We start from the raw sequence: 26,073 nt of genomic DNA, 5'->3' as shown, positions 1-26,073 counted from the left end.
TGTGGTCAATTTTTGAGAAGGTTCCATGAGCTGCAGAGAAGAAGGTATATTCTTTTTTATTTGGGTGGAATGTTCTATAGATGTCTGTTAAGTCCATTTGCTTCATTACCTCCAATAAGTCTCTTAATTCTCTATTAGGTTTCTGTCTGATTGACCTGTCCCTTGGAGAGAGTGGTGTGTTGAAGTCTCCTACTACTAGTGTGTGTGGTTTGATGTCTGCTTTGAGTTCTAGTACTATTTCTTCTACATAAGTAGGTGCTTTTATATTGGGGGCGTAGATATTCAGAATTGAGACGTCATCCTGATGAATTGTTCCTGTTATGAGTATAAAGTGACCATCTCGGTCTCTTCTGATTGATTTTAGTTTGAAGTCAGTTTTGTTAGAAATTAATATGGCCACACCTGCTTTTTTCTTAGGACCATTTGCTTGAAACACCTTTTCCCAACCCTTTACTCTGAGTAGGTGCCTGTCTTTGTGGTTGAGATGTGTTTCTTGCAAACAGCAGAATGTTGGATCCTGTTTTCGTATCCAATCTTTTAGCCTGTGCCTTTTTATAGGTGAATTGAGCCCATTAATATTAAGTGATATTAATGACCAGTGGTTGTTTACTCAGGAACTCAGGACCGCGAGGGGCGCACCCACACACTGAGACAATGGGGATGTTCTATCGGGAACTCACCAAGGCCAGCTGGCCTGGGTCTGAAAAAGCATGGGATAAATCCGGACTCGCTGAACATAGAGGACAATGAGGAATACTGAGAACTCAAGAACAATCGCAGTGGGTTTTTGATCCTACTGCACGTACTGGCTTTGGGGGAGCCTAGGCAGTTTGGATGCTCACCTTACTAGACCTGGAAGGAGGTGGGCGGTCCTTGGGCTTCCCACAGGTCAGGGAACCCTGATTGCTCTTCGAGCAGATGAGGGAGGGTGACTTGATCGGGGGAGGGGGAGGGAAATAGGAGGCGGTTGCGGAGAGGAGGCAGAAATCCTTAATAAATAAATAAATTAAAAAAAAAAGATTCTGGGAAACGACTTGGAAGTCACACAATCAAAGCCAACACCATAGTTTTCCCTAAATACTTTGCTTTGACACAAAATGAAAGTATGGAGAAGAGAGGCTTTGGAGAATGGGGTCAACTTTGTAAGACACCCGGGCTCTCGAGCTCTTCCCATTAGAAGGCGACACTTGCACAGATCAGCACAACTAATGAATCATAAGAGCCTCCTACAGATGAAGCAAATTAGAATTGACAAACAAAGTCATCTTTCCATTGTAGAACCCAGAATCTGCCCTGACTTTTCAAGATTATTTACAGATTAGCAAAAACAATAAAATGAAAGAAGGAACAAATGAAAAAAATCCACACTGGTAGAAAGACAAACAGATTATTGACTTTAAAGTGTGGGCCACACACACTTGGTAAGGAGACGTACAATTTTTATTAAGCAGAAAATGCTTACATTATGCTCACTATGCCACAGGAATTGCTTTAAGCATTTTTCCATGTTACAGCTAGGAATGCTAAAACAAGGAAAATTAAGCAACTTTTCAGCAACTTGTCAAGGTCACATACTACTAATAAAGCAAGGATTTCCAGCCAGTTAGTTCAGCTTCAGTTCTAAGGCACTGAGTTTCCAGCTGCTGTCTCCTGCAGCAGATAAAGCTACAGATTCTAGGACCATGCACTAACCTTACCTCCTGTGCGAGGATTTAAAGCACTCGCAATTTCTCCAACACTCACGGAAAGCAAACCTAAAGCTTACTTTTAATTAGCCAAAATGACCGACTACTGTGTATGGGAAAATGCATTTGGGGAGGAAGCTCCACTGGCTGTTTCGGCTTTGTGACATCCCAAGGAAACCACTTTAAGAACTATTAATAAAACCAAACATGCTTCCCTGAACAGTTGCTCTTTCATGTTAGAGAAACAGATATATGTGTGTGTGCGTGTGCCCACATGTGCCCGAGTGTGTGCACGTGTGCATTCTTATGCCACATGGAGGCCGAAAGGAGACTGTTTTGAGGTGAGGGAGTAGAATAAAGTGGGGAAACAGTCGGAAGCATAACGAAGGGGACAAATACATGAAAAAGAGAGTGCTATGTACATGTTTTAATGCCATAATGAAGCCCATAATTTATACTCCAAACTAAATACTAAACCTAAAAGAAGAATCAAAAACAGCCTGACTAGAGGCATTTAAAGCCTTTTAAACAGCAAACATTTTGTCCTTAGTAAGTAAGGAACTTAAAGTCTAGAAAAGCTATTTCACTAAGATTTGAAACATTATAGTGAGATTGTTTTTATCCACTGAGATGTAAAAGGAGGGAGGAGAAAACAACAACAACAACAAAAAAGAAAAAAACAACACAAAAGACCTAAGCTAATTTCTCATAAAGCTGGCAGGAAGATACACAATGCTTATAAGTAAAACAATTTATCCTGGCAGCAGGGGGCACTGGTGCACCTCTCTTGTATTCTGCTTTCTGAGCACGGAATGGCTTCAGTTGTCTATACAGGACATGTATGAGTTTTTAATCATTGAATGGGACTTAATTTTGAAATTTCCATTGTATGGTTTCATTGTTTAAACACTGATGATTTAATACCATTAAATAATATTCTGAAAGATGTTTACAACTTGGTTTTAAAGTGTAGGCAGTAACATTATCGCAACAAATTCTTTAAAAATGAGTAACCCATACTGTTTAACCTCTGCTGCTGTGCAGACCCAGGGACAAACTCCATAGAAGACTATCATTTAGCATTGCTATTTGTTATTAGTTAAATGTTTAAAGGGTTACTACCTTAAGAGACCCCAAATTCTTTGGACTTTTTGGTGTTGTAGACATACCACAGAGACTTTGAACAGGCTGATGGCTGGAGGTTTCCATACTCTGTGTCCTATATGCCTTCACTTATTCAGTCCCCGAAGAAGCCTTCTCCTTGCAGATACGCCCAGAACTCTGTCAATCTCCCTCTCTTACCATGCCCTATACTTTTCCTTTTGCCAATTCTATAGATAATAACTGAGCACTTCTTTGATTGACTAATATCTAATATTTCTATGATTAGTAAAAAATAAATATTCAATATTAACACAGAAATTTAAACTATTGATATTTATTATAATGGATCTACAATAATGAAAGAATTATGATTATGTTAATATGGCATACTAATAGTGAGTGATAATTCCTGGAAACAGATAATCCTGAACAGATAATCACTCTTTTGTTGATCTTCAAATTTCCAGTGCCTATAATTGACTTGTGGTAGATCCTCTCAGGCTGCCATACTAAAATTCTATTAAGCTGAAGGAACTAAACAACAGAGACAAACTTTTGTATTGTTTTAGAGCCTACCTGTCCAAGGTCAGGGTGCCTGATTATCTGGCCTTTGGTGAGGGTTCCTCTTATCTCACAGACAGCTAGTTGCCTTTTCCTTTTTACATCCCATATTCTCTCCTGCTATATAAAGCATCTTATCCCAATGCATCCTAGAACTGCCCAGACTCAGTGCCTAGACACACTGTGAACTTGAGCAAAATTACTTTTCTTTGTATTTCAGTCTTCTTATCCTTAAGGTAGAGACAACAGCTTATTTTCCTCTAATTACTCTAATGAATAAATAAGTGCAAATAATAAAAACATAAACAACATAACTATAAAATGTCTTTGAATCAATAAGTACATTTAAAAAAAAAGCAGTTTCCAGTATTAGCTGCCAACAAAATATAAGGCAAACTCTAATGATACAGCACTTACAGTACCATATCTGCAGGGTTAAAATTTTATTACCTGAACATACATATCATACATACATACTTCTTAGTTTAATAATAAGCCTAAATCATTTAAAAATCAAAGCTGGTTTTGGAATTGGACAATGGCTATCCTTCTCTATATCCAAACATGTTGTTTAAAGAAAAATTTAAAGTTTCTATCTCATATCAGGAGCCATCTGGTATAGGACAGAAAGAAGAAAGAATTCAGGAAAAATTTTACTTCTTCCCATAGCTATTTTTGTCTCTATTGTACCTTTCATTGAATATATGTCTATATGAATAATGATTAAGTTTTCCACAATGAACAATAAATTTTCCTGTAGTAACCTTTGAAGTTTTCAGGAAGAAGATGGAGCCCTACGACAACGACTCCACCTGGTTGATATGACATCATGATTCTGATAGCATTCCTTTAAGGTAAGTTTTGGGTACAAGCTGCTCAAGATGATTTCAACTTGGGCAGCTGAGATGGTGCACCCTTTGACAATGTTCTGGCTAGAACTTAAAATAAGAGCCTCAGAAAAACCCTACCGAATACTCAGAAACTATTTGCAGTTATACCAGATAGTAATCTTGAAACTTAACCATCATTTTAGTTTCCCAGGATCCCATAAAAAGAATATCGCTCCCACGAGAGCTGGAAGTATTTCTAGAAGATGACATCCCTTCTCCCAACAAAGTTTGTCCTCAGGATTAGGGACATCTATTAGGGGTTGATTATAAGTGGTATAGGGTGGGGGCTGGGGTGGAAATTAAGTAGGCTCAGGGATCTTTTTTGAAAAGAGAGAAAAAGGAATTGAATAGGATAATAGGTAGATCAGTGTGAGTAATAATAATAGTGAGTAATAATAAGAATACTTGTGAGCTATTATTCATAGAAAATTTACATTGGTATAGATTCTTGTATATTGATACAAATTCATATTATATTTGTCATATTGAATATGCTCCTATGTTTGTTTACAATATTTGTGATCTTAGGCAAAGTTATTTTGTCATATTGAATGCATGTATGTTTCTACTTCTGCTTAAGATATTTTGCATACTGATGCAATTTTAGGATATATTAATCATATTACACTATATATTTCTACCTCCAATAAAGATATTTATATATTGTTTACATTTTGAAATCATTGTTCTCATATCCTGCATAGTTATTTAAAGATTGTTTAATATTTTAATATGAAGGCATTGTCTTTAAATTATATAGGTATTAAGAATTATAGATCAATAGTCATCCATGCTTGCTATACTTATAGTTAGACCAATCAGGTTCCTTAGATGCACAGAGATTGTATTCCACATAATAGGTAATATTCAACCACTTCAAAGTACTGTAGAATATGACATTTAAATAACTTAGAATTCTGTTGACGTGAGACACGATTGTTCCTGGCAGCACCAATCTATTCCTGAGAGAATGTTGGGCACTGAAGACGCTTCACATGGAGTTTGTTTTCTTCTTGGCAAAACTGGCCTTTTGGACAAAGAACTGTCCCTGCCTCGGCCACTGACAAAATACATGTTGTCTGGATTGGACAAGCAGGATACAAGTAAAATTAATAAATTTTAAAAAATCAATAAAAAGTAAAAATACAAGTAAAAGTAATACCTTGCCAAGATAGGGTAATATTGTTTTGAAAATTTTCCTAACTTTGAAAATGGTTTGCTAATTACTCAGAGTCCTTAGCCAATGTTGGTTGCTCCAACACTGAAAATGAGACTTTGGGTGATTGCCCAGGTAGCCAGTTGTCTCTGTCCTTTCTTACACCTTTTGAAAGTTGCTTGATTGCACTTCCTATTTACTCAAGTAATATTATTTCCCTTCTCAGGCCTTCAATGGTGTTGAAGACTAGATAATCACAATTACTTTTCTATCATGACTTAGCCAAGCTATTACTAATATAAGACTTAGACTTCTTAGAATAGCTTAACTATTGAAACATTTAGCATATGTTTCTTGATATTGTTTATGCTGGTTGTAATTCTAATTTTTATACTTGATATCTTTTCTTATTGTATATAGTTTTGTATTGGGTTTGGAACTCTCATTTAGACAAAAGGGAGAGGTGCTGTGGGAGCTCCTCAGCCAATAGCCTTTAAGATACCAGCCCACCTGCGTGTGGTCTCATGCAGCATAAATGCAGATGTAAAGTGTGCATGGGCCTCTTGGCTGCTGGATTTGGTTCCAGTTCCCAGCACATGCAGAGGACTGCAGACGCTACCCTTTCTGTGAGTTCACCCCTTATTAAATAAATCTTTGTTATATTCTATTCTGGGCTGGTGTGGGACCTTTTATTATAAATTGCAACAATAAAATAAAGACCTTTACACCAATTTCCATAGCATAAAACACAAATAATCTAAAAGTGGGATAAGTATAAAGGTCCCTCAGTAGAAAACAATGGTACCTGTCATACTCTCAAATGACATAGAATTCAAGAAACTGTTGCACGTGGCACATGAGTGAAACTGCAAAATCTGATGCTCAGAAAAATATGAGGCAAAAAAATGCACATGATTTTCTTTCATTGGAACAAATGGCAAGAATAGGCTATACCAATTTTGGAGAACAAAGACAGACATCTGGGGTCATGGAAATTATCTTGAATTTATTCATATTAGAGATAATTAAGTTATCAAACTGTAAACACGTTTTAGTCTATACAAATTATATGCAATAAAACACTGGCATGCAATGCTTTAGGTTTTCGTCCATTGGAATCTATCAGATTTTAAAAGGTATCTGTCATGCGTTCAGGTGTGGAGGAATAGGTGTGCACGTATGGTGTGCCTCGAAAATTCTTGAAGCCAGAACTACTCACCTCAATCACTTGATTCTCAAGGCAATTCATGAGGCAGGCAGAACTTGCAATACATCTTCTACATTTCCAACAATGAAGAGTACCTGCTTGCTCGTCACTGGTTTGTTTGGCTGTTGATTCTTTGCTTCTTTTCATCTGTGGGAACATTAATGATTTTTAGAATGGCAAGCTGCATCAGATATCTCTAAATCATTAAAGCAACAGTTACATAGAGAATGAAAAAACATTGGTTACTGAGGTGCTAGAGACCGCTGCTCCCCACCCTGTGTCCTGACCCCACATCAGTGTCTGAGTGCTCTTTGCCACACACAGCCGGCTACAGGATTTAACAGTAGGATCAAACCGATGCACAAAATTTCAACACCCCCCAACACTAATAAAGGTGTTTTGGTTGGCACCCAAAACACTTAAAAATCTGGTCCTGGCTCTAGGCCAGAATTCTTTACATCTTCCATAGATAAATACCTTTCCTAGGCCACTTGAGTGGGTGGACATGCCTATTCCTCCAGTCTAGGTACAGCATGATTTCCTCTCATTGCCCATCGTGAGTGAAGTTGTAGCATTCTGTAAGTCCCAAATTGAGGCAGGAGAGTTCAGTGCACCTGAATCTGGAGCTAGTTTCTCCGGAATTGCAATAGCAACACTGACAGACACTCCTCTGTGAAAAACACCCTGGTGCAGCTTTTGGGATGACTTCAACAGCAGGTTTTGTGAGATGAAACAGGTACCTATGTACTAGTTAGCATGTTTTAGGTAAAGAGCACTTTATTAAAAAATGTCTGACATAGAAAATTCATTTAATTTTGATTATAATGCATTATGGAGTGATTACCAGCTTGTTTTCTAGGATGCTTTATGTCTCCCACTAATGATTTTTTTAAAGCTAAAGCTCAAGAGAAAAATCTAAGTTATTACAGTGTGTTTAAGAATCTTGAGTGGAATGCTCAGTGGGTAGAGCTTATTGCTTCCAATGCTAAAGATCTATTTGATGCAGGATATCCACATGATAGAAAGAGAATAACCCCTGCAAGTTGTTCTCTGACCTCCATAAAAGCACTGTGGCAGGTGAATCCTCCCTTTACACACATAAAATAAGTAAATAAATAAATAAATAAATGTGACTTTTTCAAAAAAGAATCATGGCAAATAATTACAAACATTCATTGTTCATCTTGATTTTCATTTTTGTAGGATTGTTTTGTAGCTTTTTATTTGTTTCTTTTATTTTTGTTTTTGAAAAAGAGACAAACATAAAATTGGAAGGGTAAGGGTGTGGAGAGGATCTGGGAGAAACTGGGATGAAGAAAGCATCATCAAAATATATTGCATATTTTTTTCAATAAAAAACTGGCCTTTGGGCAAGAACTGCCCATGCATGCAACTGACAAGATGCATGTTGTCTGGACTGGAGAAGCAGGATACAAATAAAAAGACTGCCAAACCTTGCCAAGACAGGGTAAGACAGTTCTGAAAAAAATTTCCTGCCTCTGAAAATGGTCTGTCAGTTACTTTAGGCCTTAGCCAAAGTTGGTTGCTCCAACATTGCAAATGAGACTTTGGGTGATTGCTCAGGTATTCAGTTGTGTTTATCATCTGGAAGATGACATTTTCCACATTTTGGAAGCTACTTGATTGTACTTCCTGTTTACTCTAGGAATATTATCTCCCTTCTCAGGCCTTTGATGGGGTTGGAGATTAGACAGTCGTAGTTGCCTTCCTCTTATGATCTAGACGGTCACTTCTAATTAAAAAAAAAAACCTTAGAGTCCTTAGAATAAAATGATTATTAAAACATCTAGCATATGTTCTTTGCTTCATATTGTTTATGCTGGTTGTAATTCTAATTTTTATACTTGATATCTGTTCTTATTGTATATAGTTTTGTATTGGGTTTGGAACACTCTTATTTAGACATAAAGGGGATTTATGAACAACCTCCTTCAGCCCATGTTCTTAAGGAGGCTGGATCAGGTTGGGGGTATGACTTTAGGTACCAAAAAGCTGCAGTTCTGCCTCACTTGGTCTCTTCTTCCTGCGAGCCATACATGGATATCAGACTCCATTCCTATTTCCTCGCTGTGATCCATGAGTTCCCTTTTAATACTCTATTTGGAGTTATCTTGGGATTATTTGACTTGTGTTCTCCACATTTGATGTGTTCTCTATCATCATAAACTTAAACATTGTGGGATTATATAACTGGGTTACACAATTCTAGGGTATGGACTTTGAAGACGATCATGTCACAAAGTTAAAAGGTGGGATACAACTCTCTTGACAGCTATTATTTGTCAATAGCTCTTTGGTTAGAAGTTCTTGTCTGCCCCTCCTCTCTGTGAATCTATATTTTGCAATTCAAGTTTTAATTTAAAATTATCTTTAATCTAAAAAAAATGTGAAAAGTATAAAGTCAAAATAATAGTCACCATATTGTTACCAATTAACTCTTGATACATTTGTGTAATTCTCTCTTACTGCTCTCCTTACTTTGGCTACACATTTTTTGAATACAAATGTTTGCACAGTTTCCGAGAAACTGTGCCTTTCTAGCTTCTAATCTCTTCCTGTTATAACGTTTTCTTCCCCTTGGCATCTGTGAGCCAGCAGTTCTCATCTTTTACAGATGAGTTCAATTTTAATTATAGGATGGACTCTCGGGACATTCAATTCCTCTTCCTCTGTCTTCTGTACACATCTTCAAGGGAGCAACCAAGTGCTATCATTCTTATTTCCGTTTTTCTTATCGAGTTGCTAAAAAGCATACTCTTCTCATTCCACAGCCAACAATTAAATGTAGTATCTGAACCTCAAAATCCACAGCAAATATCTATTGAAATCAGACAAACAATATACAGATGAGAGCTCTTCACACACCTTTTTATCTTTTAATGGAATCAAGATGATCTGTTTAAAAATAATATAAACACATGGATCTGAAAGTGTCAAAAATTGTAAAAGCCTATATTGTTTTGTTATCTTTTCACTAATTATTTGAGAATTTTATACAATGTTTTTCAATATTTACCTTCCTCCCCAATCCTCCCAGATCTGTTTTCCCTTCCCTATTGTCTTATTTTTTCGATCCATCAACTCCAACTTGTGCTGTCCATACACTGTGAATGTGTGGCCTTCCACTGGAGCTTGGCAGACCTATCAGGGACTCCTCTTTAAAGGAAACTGACCCTCTCTCTCAGCAGCTTTCAGTGGCCAATAGTTCCTTAGGGAGGGGAGAACTTCATGCCCACCCAGCTTTCCAGGCTGGAATTTTGTCTGGTTTAGACCTGCACTAGTCTTGTGACTGCTACCACAACTGCTGTGGAGTCTAGGTGCAATAGCCTTGCTGTGTCTGGAAAACACTATTTCCTTGTCATCCACCAGCCTGACGCTTACATCTTTCTCTCCCCTCTTCTGTGAAGATCCCTGGGGAGGAAGAGTGTGATATGAATGCCCCATTTAGAGCTGAGCATCCTATGGTCCCTAATCCTTCTCAATTTGATTATTTTTGGTCTGTATCTTTACCACCTTCTGCTGAAGAAAGCAAGCGTCTCTGATAAGGGTTGATTTACTCCTCTGGGTTGCCATACCACATGGCTCCTTAAACTTCTTTTTCCACTGTTAATTATTAATTATGTTTGACCAATCAGTGGGAAGACCTAAACTGAAGTCTTTCAGCTATGGACAAAGAAGCATAGTAGAAAGATGTACAGCTGTGTTTATACTTACCTGAACTTGAAAGGGGAAGCAACAGATGGTTATCTACTAGCAATCTATTTATAAAAGTGAGATGGATTCTGGCCAGTAACTTACGTTAAAAACAAAAGGCTGAAACGTTAAAACCCAACCTATTAACAAAGTGGGTAGTCTTTGAACAGACTTGAATAACTTATGTGTTGGATACACTTCAAATCCATCTCCAACTCAACGCCTGAGATGCTAGTATTGGCTTAAGCAAGTCAGCGAACTATGTAAATAACTTATCTAAACATTTGGGTAGCAGTCCACACGACCTTATGGTTTTCTCAATAGTGAGTACTCATACTCATACACACATTGGTACTTGTTTACTTCACTACCTGTCGTTACGCTGCTATAATGTTTCACACTTCTTGAATGCACTTTACGTTTGTGAAACATTATTTCACTTAGTTACAACTCTCACATACTGAATATGTCAGTGGTATAATACTGAAAAATCCCAGTCATGAAAATTACCATCCACCTCAGTAATAATACTATTTAGTTACAGGGCAACAGTAAAGGCAATAAAGTCAAAGTGATGGGTCCAAGTTTTCTAGACTTGTTTTAACTTGGAGATCAAATTTTGTCCCATGTAACAAGTATGGAAATGTCTGTATCTAAACACATGCAACCTGTGAGACATTTTAATAAGCATGTTTTGCTATAGGGAAGCTGTATAATACTTCTCCACTGAAACACATGGCTTTTCTTCAAGAGTCTGATCAGCTTTCAATAGAATGTAGACAGGCTTTGTTAAGTTCTTCCTTCCTTTTTCATAAAAATATTTAGGAATAAAGATATTTGTGGTTTCAGATATTTATGGTTTTATGCATTTCTAACTGCACACCCATGGCAGTGAAGAATAAAAGGACTATCAGCCCGTGGCTCCATTTACCACTAATGCCTTTGTGTCTCAGTGATAACACAATGGTGAAAAGGGCAAACCACACCTCAACATTACCTGGCTTCTTACATGGGTCTTAGCAACACATTTTGAGAATTGATACTTAACGCAAAGCACAGAACCCCCAAATATTACCTACGCAAATTTCATTGCCCAATTATATCCTTTAAAATGTTTAAGGAGGACAAATAAGCTCCTATAAAAAACAATAATAGCGTAGGCTGTAATTATCTGTAGCACTGAGCACTGCAATTACAAGTCCTATGAAGAAGTTGAAGTCTTTGTCTACCTTTGACTATTAATATTCTATATGGCAAAATATCAACATTGGCACAGGTATAATTTCATATGAAGGAATTTGGAATTTCCTTCTCATCAATACAGTTCTGTAAGAATAAGATTAAAGCCAAGCGAGGTAAAATGGCATGAATGTGAAAAGCGGGACGCACAGCAACTTAGAAAACAGTATGGCTAAGTGACTTACTTAGTTCCGAACTCTGCAGAACAATACCACATTTTTTTTTTGCTGTTGAGTTTTTGAGGGTTTTCTTTGCTTTGCTGTGATGTTCACACTAGTTTTGAACTTCTGAACTCAAGTCTCCAGCCTTATCCTCCACTGTAGACAGGACTCCAGATATACAAAACCATGGCTAATCAATTTTTGTTTTTAAACTGCTTAATATATTTATTTTTGCTTACAAGCATGATGATATACTTATAGGCATTATTCTGTAGGCTATTCAACCACCTAAAGGTGAAATGGAAAGTCTCTATGAAATGAGAAGAAATATTCCCTCTGTAGATATTAAGAAGTATCATTTCTTTTTTTGATGTTCATGAAATCTCACTATATGGATGCATGAACTTAACTGGTAGCCCACAACTGCATTGCAATGTGGGCTTCTGAACCAGTGGCTGTTTACTGGACAGAACATCATATATAGTAACTCTGTTGGTAATGGGTCTACAGATAAGGTCATTTTGTAAAATGAATAGAGTATCAGTACACCCTACTGCTCTTGAACCCTGGTGTCTGTTTTGATCACAGAATTGCAATACATAGCGCCTCAATCTAAGTAACCATAGCCACGAATTAACAAAACCAAAACTGGTGATCTGTGCTATATTACATAGATGTACATGAATTGGCTTCCAAAGTTACAATTATAAATGGGTTTTTGAACCACAAAAGCTATTCTCTACTGAACAGAGCCTAAGGTACCTTCTCAGTTATGTCTAGCTTTTGGAATCAATGGCTCCTACTTAGGTCAATAAATAGCTTAGCACATGTGTTATTTAGTGTGCGCTGGCTTGATACCTAAGCTCCCTTTACATTGGCTTCACTAAGTCAAAGATATCAAGTACTTCATCTGCACTTCAGGAGGACGAACTGGGTTATTTCCATTTCGCCAGCTTTACAATTCTACGCACAGGGGCTGCGGTGACTAAAGCCTCTAATTTATGAACTCTAAAACCATCTAAATCCTGAATCACAGAGACCTTAATCTTCTTCAGTAATTGTTGAGGATAAAAATTGTCTGGGTTTGAAACCGACAAAGGCAATCTTAAGGTATTCCACAGTAATAGTTTCTTAGAAAGTACCCCTGTTGAATAAACACCAAGCCAAACCAAATCTACTATATTCCCTTAGAGTTACTTCTACTCCCCAGCTATCTCTCTGGAACCCCTCAGTTCTTAGGCATTATACAATTCACACCTAACCTTAATGATGTGGTGCTTTGGATATGAAATGTCCCTGATCGGCTCATGTGTTGAACATTTGGTACCCAGCTGGTGGTGGTGTTTGGGGAGGTTGTGGAACCTTTAAGGGGTGACCACTTGATGAAGTAGGCCACTGGGGATAGGCCTTCAGGCCTTAAAGCATGACCCTATTTTCTCTCCTCCTTCTGCTTTCTGGATGTGGATGCAATGGGATCAGCCAGCCTCCTGCTCTTGCTTCCATATACTCCCTGCCTTCTGCTGTGCTTTTCATGGTATGATAGACTGCACCTCTCTGGAACTGTACACCAAAATAAACCTTATTTCCTTCAAGTTGATTTTGTTGGGGTGCTTGTCATAGCAACAAGAAATGAAGCTAAGACAATGAGAAAATATTATATGAATCTGACACTTGTAACTACCGTGAATTTCTTACTCTGTCCAATATGGTCTTAAACTACATACTTCAACTGACACTGAATACCATCCTTAATCCTAGCAGATCACCCCAGCTGCAGCCCAGGCACTCCAGGCACTGCAGCCCCCTCCTCTCTTTCAAACCAGACGATCCCTTTAGGGATTATGAAATATCACTGAAGAAATGAAAACACTGCAAGTTTCACACCCTGGTTAGTTTTATCCATTTCCCCTGCTGCTACACCTTGGCAAAAGTAGTGGATCTGAATGAAGAGTGAAACTACTCGGTGACTATGAACCACATTCTCACATTTCACAGACTACGTTTTATGTGGAAGCAAGGTATACAAATTAGAGGGAAAATTAACCAAGTCTGAAATATGTCTTTGAAACTCATGTGTGTAAACTTGTATTTGTGTGCACTCCAGCTATACCTCATGCACCTACGTGTCTACTATCTCTCCAAACAGTAGCACCAACCGGGAACCTAGTCTTTCATACATGAGCCTGTGAGGGATGTCCCACCCAATCTATAACGTTACTATAGGATAATCTCACAAGTTTTGTTTTGAGGACTACATTTTAATGCAGTCAATGCTATTTATTGATGATAGCTAATGGCCTGTTACAACTTTTTAAAATTTCAGAAGAATTTATCTTGCTTGACAGCTATTAAGTTTAGAGTCACATAAACAGGAAGACAATAACTGTGTCATAGGGAAAAATACCTTTGTATTCTGAAATTCCTTTTCTGTAAATGAACAAAAATTCCATGCCTAAGACTCTATGATGAAATGCTACACTGTAGTAGAAAGGGCTGTTTGTTTGTTCCCGGCATAATCACACAAAAACTGTATTATTTAAATCGCTGCTTGGCCTATTAGCTCTAGCTTCTTGTTGGCTAGGTCTTAGATCCTAAACTAACCCATCTCCACTAATCTGTGTATCACCATGAGGCTGTGGCTTACCGGGTAAAGTTCCAGAGTCTGTCTCCGGCAGGACTATATGGCTTTTCTCTGACTCCTTCTTTCTCCCAGCATTCAGTTTAGCTTTCCCCGCCTAGCTCTGTTCTGCCCTGTTCTACTATAGGCTCAAAGCCTATATATTCATTAACCAATAAAAGCAACATGTAGACAGAAGGACCTCCCACACCACAATGCTAGGCATAATTCTTGTACAGTTTCAGATGTTTTTAATTGAAATACTGTCCTTCAGGGTTTTTCTTGTTCCCAGTATTTAAATATTTTCATTTAAGAAGCATTGCCTTAGACTTAAAGGTGGTCAAAGAAATGTAAAGCAAAGGATACACTTGTTAAATGAGTAAATATGAGATATAAACACTGGAGTAATGAAAAACAATAAAATCTAGAGCAAAACAAAATGAAAATGTTGTAAGAAGTTATTTTGAAAACTCGGAATTTTAGGCTCATTTTCTGAAAGTGTTGAAGAAAGCCCACTGACTACCAGAGTATTTATACTTCTGTTCAAAATACTATGCCTCCAAAAAGAGTCGAGTTTGCTTCTTGGATATTGGATTTACACTGCAATAAAACCTGAGTTTTATTCCATATTGTTACTGGCATTACACACACACACACTTGGGAGGAGAAGCAGGTGGATCTCTGAGTTTGAGGCCAACCTGGTTTACAGAGTAAGTTCCAGAACAGTCATAACTAGACAGAGAAATTCTGTCTTAAAGTAAGAAAACAAACAAAGCCAGGCAGTGGTGGCACACACCTTTAATCCCAGCACTTAAGAGGCAGAGGCTGGTAGATCTCTATGAGTTCATGGCCAGTCTGGTCTACAAGAGCTAGTTCTAGAGAAACTATAGAGAAACCCTGTCTCAAAAAACCAAAAAAGAAAAAAACAACAAAATAAAGAAAAAGAAAACAAGCAAACAAAACACAAAAAGAAATTCGGTGTTATTTCCTGGGGAAAAATGAATTTTATTTTTTCACTAAAACTTTCTTATATAATATAGTTTGACCATGGTCTCTTTCCCTTCCCAATTCCTTCTACATCTTCCTCACCTCCCAACCCAACATGCATGTTGTTTTCCCCCATCTCATAAAAAAGAATCCAAACAACAAAAACATCAACGAAATAAAACAACAAAAACAAGACAAAAACACACAAAATATCACAGGAATCCAGTTTTGTGTTGCCATGGAGCCTGAGAAAACTGATTTCCCCTTTTCTAACAGGTTTTATTTGCAAATAGAATCCTCTTAGGATGGACTTGGTGTTCATTTCCCCTTCTCAGTGCTGGGACTTAGTCTGGTTTGAACATGTGTAGGTCTTGAGTGTGCTGACACAGTCTCTATGAGCTCATATGTCTACACAAATCATGTCGTGTCTGGAAGGTGATGTTTCTTTCACTTACCATCTCTGGTTCTTACAGATCACTGGGCCTTTAAGGGAGGGGTTTAATACAAACATCTCATTTAGAACTCAGTGTTCCACTGCCTCTCACTCTTTGCACAGCGTCCAGTTGTGGATCTCTATGTCAATTCCCATCTGCTGAAAGATGCCCCTCTGAGGAAGGGTAAGTGATACAATGATCTACATAACAATTCTTACTCAAGTTAGAATGGCTGTGATCAAGAAACAAATGACAGTCCATGCAGGCAATGACTGAGAGAAAGAAGAATACTTATTGCGAACTGAGAGTGAAAACTGGTACATCCACTATGGAAATTGGTATGGAGGTTCATCAAAAAGCTGAATATGGATAATTTTAAGCTATGTTTTTAAGGCACAAGTAATTATCCATTCAATACATATTTCCTCAGCAACTATTGCCTTGTCAAGGCATACAAAGAATATTTAAGATGTGTACTCTGACAGCATACAAGGATAATACAGGTTTAAGCTATTGAGTATGAGATAGTAGACAAACAATTTAAAGGCTCTAACAGGAAAATAACCAAATGTAGACCTAAGTGGGAAATGAAATGTTTTCTCTCAACATGTGTGTGTGTGTGTGTGTGTGTGTGTGTGATTTCTTAGAGAGATAAGCGCTAAAGCGTATTTACTCTATATTACGTATACCGAAATGATAGGAAGAATGGTTTTTGCCAAAAGTTAATAGTTATTTGAAATTTGCCACTCTTACATTCAATGAATATATTATCTTCCATGGGTCCAGGAGATTCTGATGAGAAGGCAGAAGTACAGTTAAGCACTGCTCTGGCTTTAGCATTCCTTTTCTCAGAACAAAGAAAATAGCTGTAAGGAAACTTTTTTGAATAAACAGAACAAAAGTTTTTTTTTTTTTTTTTGGTTTCTGAAGATATTTCTAGATAATGTAGTCTGTGGTAATTTGAATGTAACTGGCTCCCATAAACTCATTGGAAGTGGCACTATTAGGAGGTGTAGTCTTGTTGGAGGAATTATGTCACTGTGGGGTGGGCTCTGAGGTCTCCTCTGCTTAAGATACCACCGAGTGCCTCAGAAAAATTCCTGTTGCCCATGAGTCAAGACATAAGAACTCTTGGCTCCTTCTCGGGCACCATCGCTGCCTGCACGCTGCCTTGCTTCCCACCCTAATGATAATGGACTGAATCTCTGAAATGTAAGTTAGCCACCACAATGAAATATTTCCCTTTATAAAAACTGCTGTGGCCATGGTATCTCTTTACTGAGACAGAGTCTTCTTTTCAAAAGTAGATGAGCTCTGAGCATGTGTTATCTATTAATTCCACCATCTTTCCACAAGAGAGTTGAAAGAACTACTATTTAGCTTTGAGCAGATTGTCTGTTCCCTAGGCTGCTCGTCAGTGCTCACATCACTGAGCCACCAGCTTCCACACTAACGTATACTATTGTACTCCCCAAAAAGAAGTATAAGCATGTGTGTAGTACCTTGCAATACAACAAGATTTCTGATACACAACCAACACTAAACGTTGCCAAGCTGAAGGCAACTAGAGTTATTGTTTCCTTTTGGATCAGTGAAAGGGGAGGTAAACTTATCAGATACTATCTCATTTGAACTTATGCATGAGCCAAACTGATGTCTGTCTGGCGTCACTTGAACTAGCTGTGTTTGCATACCTATGCCATCCATTTATGTACACAAATTTTTGCCATAAAGATACTAGATTGGAATAGGGCCACACTACAAAACAAATCTCAATGCAATCAGCTTTTTAAAGGTCATGTATTCAGATACAGTCATGTTCTAAGATAACAAGAGTTAGATCTTCCACAGAGACCAATCTGGTCTTAAGCCCAATCCTCACATGCCTCCTGGGGCTATGTCAACAGAGACCAGTTTGACCATAGAACCCAATCCTCATGGGGCTACAAAAAAGAAGGATTCAGCACCATTCATGAAACACCCTTTAAAAGAGTAAACAAACCTAAGCCAACTTAAGCATTGCACATATATGACAACTAATTTTCATACAATATGAGGAACAGAGAAATGTGCTAAATGGTACCATAATCCAAATCCAGAATGTAGGATATTCTGTAAGAAAAAAGATGTTGGATATTCTTTTCCTCAAAAATAGATTTTTTTTTTTTTTAAGGAAAGAGAAACCTGAGGTGTAAGATACCTATTAGTGAAAGGATATAGACAGGAAGAAAATATTTTTTTATAGTTGTTGCATAGCCCCATGAATAGAGTTATCAATAGGATATTGTGTGAATGCACATCTATGCAGTATATATTCTATGGCCTACATGTCATATATATGTAACATTTATTATATACATAGTCATTATCATATGATTTTGGATTCCATGAATATATAATTATATTTCAATTTGTAATACACATATTAAAACAATCAAGTGACAGAAAAATGTGAATGCAAGACAGACAGACACACAGAGAAGGGGATAAAGAGAGCTATCAAACTCAGAGTCTATATTTTGAGTCTTTAATTCAACTCTAAAAATAGGTATTTTTCATAACTGGAGAATATCATACATAAACTATGTAGTAGATGACAATAAAAACTGCTAGTCTTGTTGGGCACAACATACAACACTGTCAGTCTGATCTTTAAGGATCTTAGAATGGAGGTAAATATTCAAGTATTTTCAGAAGAAAGTAAATAATGTAGAAACAAATTATATATAATGAAAAAAGAAACTATTAAAGGAGGTGGATTTATACGGAACTCATTTTTATGTGTAATTTAAATTTTATACAAGAGATTTAAAAACAAACTTGATACACAGAATATTCAGATGATATACTTCTTAACTTCTAGGCCAACACAAACTCCCTTATAATCCTTGTTGATCTGTTGATTACTTTCGCACCCGAATCTACTGTTCCAATGAGAATGTTGCCCTCCATTGTCTGGGCTTTACTTAGGAGTCTCAGCATAATCTTTACCCACAGCTTCATCTTTTGTAGACATGGACACTAAAATTTAAGTTCCTAAACAACCCCACTGCCTTATCAAAGTAGATTTTTATGTCATATATCTATGTTCCCTAATTCCTCCCTCCTACACCGTGTTCTTCTTGGCTCCCAGGCTATCTCCTCCCTTACTGTAAATTAACTAGTCATCTTCATGGTACATATCAAATGTCTAGAACGATGGTCATTGTTTGTAGTTTAATCTTTCACATCATCATATCCAGAAGCTTTCACTTCTGTTAGCCTCTGCAAGAAAACCTAATTCCAATCATAAGCCAAGCCACTCAAAGCTATAACCATCATTCTTAGGGTCTGGTGTGAGAATGTCAGTAAAGGGCTTTTAAGCACCCTGAAGGGAAAGGACAGAGAAGAAAGAAAGGATTAAGGCAGACAGAGGTTAGAGCTTCCTCATTAGCGCTTTCAAAAAGGTACAGTAGAGTAAATGGCTCTCTTTGGCCAGATCAAAGAAGAACTTTCGGCCCATGCATGCCATAAGCAATCAAATGTGCATGCTCACAAGGTCATAAATTCAGGTTGCAGTCATCAAAGCTTAGTTTTATGAAATCTGAAGCAATTTAATTCTCCACACTGAACTTGGCATCCCTCTTTAAGATGCAAAATGCATCTTTTGCTCCTCCAGACACTTTCCAGTTCTCTGCTGATGAGGTAGGAGCTGCCCCTGGTTGGCAGCCACCTGCTCTGTAGCTCAGCAATTTAGCCTTCCTTCACTTCTTCCCTTCTACCCGCTCCCTTCTGCTGCAACCCCTGGATCCTCAGAAGCCTCTACTCAAGAGTTCTGTCACAGGCTTCAAGTCTCATCTTTCTGTTAGGGATGGATCTTCCTAGACTTATTTTTCACCTTCTCTTATTTTTCTTAAATGTCATTCCTGGTTTTCTTTCTAAATGCTGATCACACTGCTAACTGCTTCTTCCGTGTTTGCCTTTTCTGATGAATGGCAAATTCCCCAGTAGTTTCACCTTTTGGTATTTGAAGGAAATTGATTCCAGTGCCCCTAGCAGGTACCAAACACTCACTCACCTAAAATGCTATCACAGTTTATATAATCTACACACCTACTCTTGTGTATGACAAATAATCTATAGGTTACTTATAATATTGGAACCATGCCAATGTTATATGAATATTCGTGAAACTATATAGCTTAATGAATAATGACAAGAAAAGTTTGGAGCAGTTCAAAATAGACACGTTTTCCCTTAACACTTTGGATGAATCTAAAGCTATGAAACTCAGTGAACCTGAGGGCTGACTGTCCTATAGGACAGTTTAGTGCCGGACAGTATAATTAAAGAATGAATCACAAAGCAAGCACACACAGGACAAAAACAAAGCCATCCTGTCCTTAGACGGCTTAAAGTACTTTATTACTACCATTTATTGGCATCACCAGACCAAAGTCAGCAAATATCACCAAATAAGCTGATCTCATTTGTCCCATAAAGAACTACAGAGAATGACTTTTTAGAGACACCATTAAAATACAAAGTCTGAGTTTCATGACATTCTGTGTTCTTATGACTACATGCTACTGTATATATTAAAATTATTTACAATTCTATTAAATTATCATCAGAAAATACAAATTATTTTATTCTTCAATTTGCAATGGCAGAAAGTGGTATGTCTTCCATCTGTTTTAAACTAAAACCTCAAAGATCAAACAGGAAGAGGCTAGTATTACTTTTAAAAAGTAGCTATTTTTTTTAGTGTAGTACTGTGCTTATTATAATAATGTCATGATCTATTCTTATGAGAGGGAAGGAGGGAGGGAAGACTGTGGGTAAGAGCATGTAGTGCTCTTATAAATCAGACTGACTTATTTTTAAAAAAATTATTTTTCAAAGTAATTTTTTTATTTCTTAAAACAATATCCAAATGTCTTCCTTACAAAAGCAATGGAGAAGGTAAATGGTCTGCTTTTTGTGGAGCTCGGGGAAGACTGGGCACCACTGTCTTGCAGCACAGTATTTAAGAAGCCATTCTCAATCAAGTCATGGAATTAATGTCATATCACAATTCTTTTTTCTTTGTCCTGCAGTATTTCTGAGGTTCTTTCTGTTCGTCTATTTCTTTGCCTTCTGATACATATTTAAGTTCAGTCAGAGAGACATCAGCCCAGACTTGGTATCACACAAATCAGTTTGAAGAAATCACAATCCCTTTTCCTACTCACTCGCCTAGCTCTTTGGCCTGCCTACAAGGTGCCCAATATACAAAACAGTTAGACTGTTTTCACTGTATCTCACAGGTCATCGTGAGCTGGTTCTCCACTTTCTTATCCACTGAGACGTCCTGCCCCTTTTGCTTGCCTATCCATTTGACAGAGAAGAACTGATATAATTTAAAACAAAAATTAAAAACAAATTACAATCACAGAGCTCTTTGTGTACTGGGTCTCCAAACATTCTGTTACCCACCACAAGCCCCACTGCTACCTGGTTGCTTCCTGGAACTTCCTGGGAGCACAGGAGATAAACAATAATGGAGCCGTTCCCACAGTACAGAGCAGTAGCTGAGAGGCCAAGGCTACTAGTCCAGTTTCCAGATTGGAAGAGGTCCCATGCAAAGAGAACTTCACAACAGGGGCAGAATGGAGCCTCTGGGCCTGTATTTATCAGCACGCCATAGCATACAGCAGGAGCTAACATAAGGAAATCCCTCCCAATTTACAACTTAATAACCATCTGTTTCAGAAGTTCACTTCCTTCTCACTTTTATGTTTTGGAAGATTTTTTCCCCCCAAACTTATGTTTTGTTAAAAGACTGGTGGGGACTAGCTCAGCGCTTTTTCCATCCTTCCGCCTTCAGCCAAGAATACAGCATTCCTTTAGAATCAGGGTCCTGAACTCTCACAAGATGGCACATCTGCCAGCTCCTGCTCTTGGCCTCCCATTCGCCACGAGTGTAAGAAATAAAATCCTACTTTTCATCAATGACCCAGTTTCAGGTATTTTGTTATAGCAACACAAATGGACCAGGACAGTACATAATGCTTACAATATATTTCTAACTATGTCAAGCCTGGAAAAATTAAGAAAGCAAATATCTATATGCTAAGAGGTATTAAATAAAACACAAACACAAGACCGCATTGTCAAGATTGAGCTCCTGTGCCAGGCCCGAAGATATGAAGCATTTTGTCCTTTATTAGACTGAAAATAAAATATGGAGCTAAACTCTGGCCCTAGGTTATTACAAGAAATTATAGTCTCATTGATGTGAGGTTTAAGCTCCTATATGGAATACATTCTCAACCTAACACTGTTATGGTAAGATATGTGATCTATGCAAACAAATTCGATTCTAATGTTTACAAAAAGAAAAGTCAGCCTGCTAGAAAGTAACCAGAAGACACTGCAAGAAAATTAATTCTTCTCAAACTCTTTGACAATATGTAAATATACACATGGGTACAGAATTTAAACAAGCACATGGGTACAGAATTTAAGCTACAAGTAAGCATTTCTCCTTCTGCACAGCCTTCCAGGAAGGCTTCAACTGCATTCTAACACTGTCATCATCTGAAATTTTTCACTTTGGTTATTCAGAGGATTGAACTTGGGGAGTTCACACAGGCCATAAGCATACACTGATCTGCACCCCAAGCCTAACTTCTTTTTCAAGCTGTTCCTTTACGTTGTCTTCACGGTTACCAGTTGTTGAATACTGAAGGTAGACCTTAGTCTGACAGGCGTGCCAAAAGCTATTCTTCCAAATTCAGCAGATAAAACAGTTCTCAGGTAGGTTTAGTTTCTTGATTTAGCAAAATACAAAAGAAAATGCTTATAAAGGTAACAACACTTTTATACTGACGGCAAAAGGACTCAAAATCATTTTGAAAAGCAGTGGGCCTATTCCAGTAAACACTTCCCCTCTATAGGTGGCTATCTCTTTAAATGCTTTAACCACATACATAGCATGTATGCTAACTGCACAGTCACACTGTGAAGATGAGAACCAGAGCCCAGCTCAAATGATCTTGTAGGTATGACTTCATTCTCCAACTATCCATTTTCCCCCAGACACCTGAGTGGAGGTCACTAAAGGGAAGAGAATAGCTAAGACTAGACAAACTGTCCTGTAAAACTTGTGTGGCTTAGCTTGCAAAATTTAGGTAAAAATGTTTAGCATTATGCTCCTTGCTGAAAAGGCAGTATATGACTTTTCAAAGTATTATTATACATGTAGTAGTGTCATAAAATATCAGAGAGCACTATTAAAATGATTGCTAATTCTCTGCATTACTTGCCTGGAAGAATTCCTGCCTGGTATTTGGGATTTACTAATTAAAAAAAGTTTGGAGACTGCCTTCAGATGTACTCATAAATGGTCTAGCTAACACTACACAGAAAGTAAGTCTGACTTTTAGATGAAAAACACAAATTTAAAAGAGAGGACACTTGAGCAATAAAAGAGCTATTGACAAGACAATTTAAAGGCAAAATCCAGAGAACCTGGTTAACTGTTGATAACTGTGGGAAAAGGTAAGAAAACAATAATATATAATATGCATGCAATTACTGCGGATGTTAGTTTTCACTGAAATGATGCTCCTCTTAAATGTTCAACTATTCATAAGTAGGGTAAGCTAGCAACCTGTCTCCATGATACTCCTTTATTAATGTTGAGGATCTCTGCCATGATCATCACCAAGTGTCTCTGGGCTGCCGGGGTACTACGCTTAAACAAAAAAGGGAAAGACTGAACATAGGCAAGAGACAGGTATTTCGCTCCATCTTAAGACTCTTCTGGTGCTTTTCAACAATGGAAACTATTCAGAGTTCTAAGGGCAAATTTCAGGAATACTATTGCAGGAGTCTGAAAGGACCCCACTCAGTTTTTAAAGAAAGAGTTTTAACAATGAGTAAAAATGTCTTAGGGTTTCTATTGCTGTGATGAAACACCATGATCAAAAGCAGCTCGGGGAGGAAAGGGTTTATTTCATCTTACAACTTCTAGTCCATCATCCAGGGAAGTCAGGGCAGGAACTCCAGGCTGGTACCTGGAGGCAGGAAGTGAAGCAGAGGCCGTGGAGGAGCGCTGCTGCCAGGTTTTCTCCTTTTGGCTTGCTCAGTTTTTCTTATTGCATGAGGACCACTAGTCCAGGGCTGGCACCATCCACAATGGGCCGGGCCCTTTTCCTTCAATCATCAATGGAGAAAAAGCACCACAGCCTTGCCCACAGGCCAATCCGGTGGGAGCATTTTCTCAATTGAGTTCCCTCTTTCAAAACGACTCTAGCTTGTGTCAAGTTGACACAAACTCAGCCAGCACAAAGCCTAACCCACAGTCTTTCACCACTACATTTTGCCTGAGGCTGGGAGAGCAACTGGATCATTCAAGGCAAAGCTCTGTCAGGCAAGTTCTAATACTAGCTCCCACAAAGCCTGCTTCGTTTTTGATAGAATCACTTTTCTTCGTGGGTGCCCCAGCTGCCTGGTCTATAAAATGGGATAATAAGTAACCTGCCCACACCAAGCTCCTTTGAAGTTACCTAATAAACGCTCTTATAGGTGCACTTAAAACTATTAGATGCTACAAAAATATTGAGGGTTATCTGGAAAAGCACAAGGTAATAACCACATGTTACTGCTAATTATCAAGCTCATAATAACTTCCCCCCCGGGGACCCTGGGCTCCCCAGGGTCCAGATGCACTTCAGAGCTCACTCATCGCCTCAGCCTGGCAGAAAGTCTGCACAGTCCCGACTCAGGGCTGCAACAAAAGCAGCAGGCACGCCAGGACTGAAATGCACCAGACAAAAGAAAGTGGGTCGCTGCGGAGCCGGGCGCCGAAGGGGGTGTGCGCCCTCGGCCAGGCGCTTGGAGACCAGCCGGGCACCCTGGACGCGCAGCCCCCGCTCCCACCCGGCGGGCTTATCGCCACGCCCCCGGCGCCGCCGCCCCACCCGGCTCCAGACCCGGACCACGCCGGTGCCCTGGCCCGGCCATCAGGTGCGAAAGTTGAGCCTCTGCTTGTCACCTGAGGCCGGCGGGAGGCGGCGGTGCGTCCAGCCCCGGATCCCCGGGCCGCGCCAGGCCCAGGCCGGCTCTTACCTGCGTCCGCGCCCCGCCCGGCTCCCAGCACCCACGGCGAGGCCGGCTCCAGAGACGGGAAGCGACAGGAGACAAACCCCGCCGAAAGCGCTGGAGCAGCTCCCGCAGCCCGACCCCAGGGCCTGGGATTCGGCGCCCAGCATCCGCCTGAGCGCCCGCTCCGCTTCTCCCACGAGCCGCGCGTGGGCGGCGCCGAGCCTGACCCCGCGTAGACCCGCCGGCCGCGCAGGCCCCGCTCGCACGGCCCACAGGGGCCGTGGGAAAGTTTCCCCCTTCTGCTCAGCCCCTTACCCGAGCAACAAAAGTCTGTGCGGTCTCCCCTGTCTTCACCTAGCGCCTCTGGAGTGCAGACTCTAAGCTTTGTGCTGGGTCTGTTCCCAGCTTAAAATCGCCAGACGTCCTGGCCAACCCTCTGCATCCCTGACTCTAAAGGTGGCACCACAACCTGGGTTCAGTTTTCCCTCCTGATGTGTCTCTGTCGCTTACCTTCTGGTGACTGGGGTTCCACCCATGCGCAACCGAGGTTAACCGCTAAAGATACCTGACTCTCGGCAAATTACAGTTGAGAGGTGAGTTGGTGACGAGGTAAATCATGAGTGCTATTCAGGAAGTGAAGGGGCCCTGGGGAGTGAATGTTTACTAGTAAGTCTATAAACTTTTGATTAAGAGCAATTAAAATAGCTGATCAAAAGACTAAGATTCCTAATATTCTTCAAAGCATGTTTGATAAACTGGTTTCGGGAATAGGAACCGAAAGTAGGAAACCCCCAAATATACCTCGCTTTCACTGATTAACACAAAAGTTTACATTTGCCTGAAGTGTTTTATTTTAGCTTTTCAATGATTTCTCTTTCGGAAAGTGAAATAACAAACAGCCAAAACAATGCTGGGTCTGGTGCTCACACTTGTGAGCCAGGTACTGGAGGCCAAGAGAGGAGGATTGTCAGGAGTTTAAGATCCCCCCCCCCCAAATCAAACAGTTGAGGGGCAGCCTGGGCTTCAGCATAATAACAACAACTTAAAAGTGGAAGAGACAACAAGGTCAATGACATCACACAAATACAGTTACAGATCAACATATCTACATTTCATGGACACTGAGCAAAAATCCTCGATAAAATACTAGCTAGGGAACTTAGCAAAGGTATTAGTATAGTATGATGTGGCGTCGTCTATCTCACAAAGCCAAGGGGACATACAAAAGTAATATAGTAAACTAAAT

At 39.1% G+C, this 26,073-nt stretch overlaps 1 protein-coding gene across 4 annotated transcripts in view; it reads right to left on the bottom strand.

The window, feature by feature from the left end:
• Positions 1 to 25,463, bottom strand: part of Rnf180 (ring finger protein 180) — a 150,672-nt gene extending 125,209 nt beyond the window's left edge. The window contains exons 1-2 of one of the 4 annotated variants that reach the window (XM_075976127.1): positions 25,338 to 25,463; positions 6,616 to 6,750 (exon numbers count right to left, since the gene is read on the bottom strand). In XM_075976127.1, the coding sequence (XP_075832242.1) occupies positions 6,616 to 6,750 (135 nt within the window). In that variant the 5' untranslated portion in view covers positions 25,338 to 25,463. The other 3 variants (XM_075976125.1, XM_075976123.1, XM_075976126.1) reach the window with 3 other exon arrangements.
• Between the last annotated feature and the right edge of the window lie 610 nt (positions 25,464 to 26,073).

This window comes from Microtus pennsylvanicus, chromosome 6 (genome assembly GCF_037038515.1).
Source record: "Microtus pennsylvanicus isolate mMicPen1 chromosome 6, mMicPen1.hap1, whole genome shotgun sequence".
Classification (NCBI taxonomy): Eukaryota; Metazoa; Chordata; class Mammalia; order Rodentia; family Cricetidae; genus Microtus; species Microtus pennsylvanicus.
The sequence above is the reverse complement of the archived record's forward strand: the minus strand, read 5'-3'. Positions and strand labels throughout refer to the sequence as shown.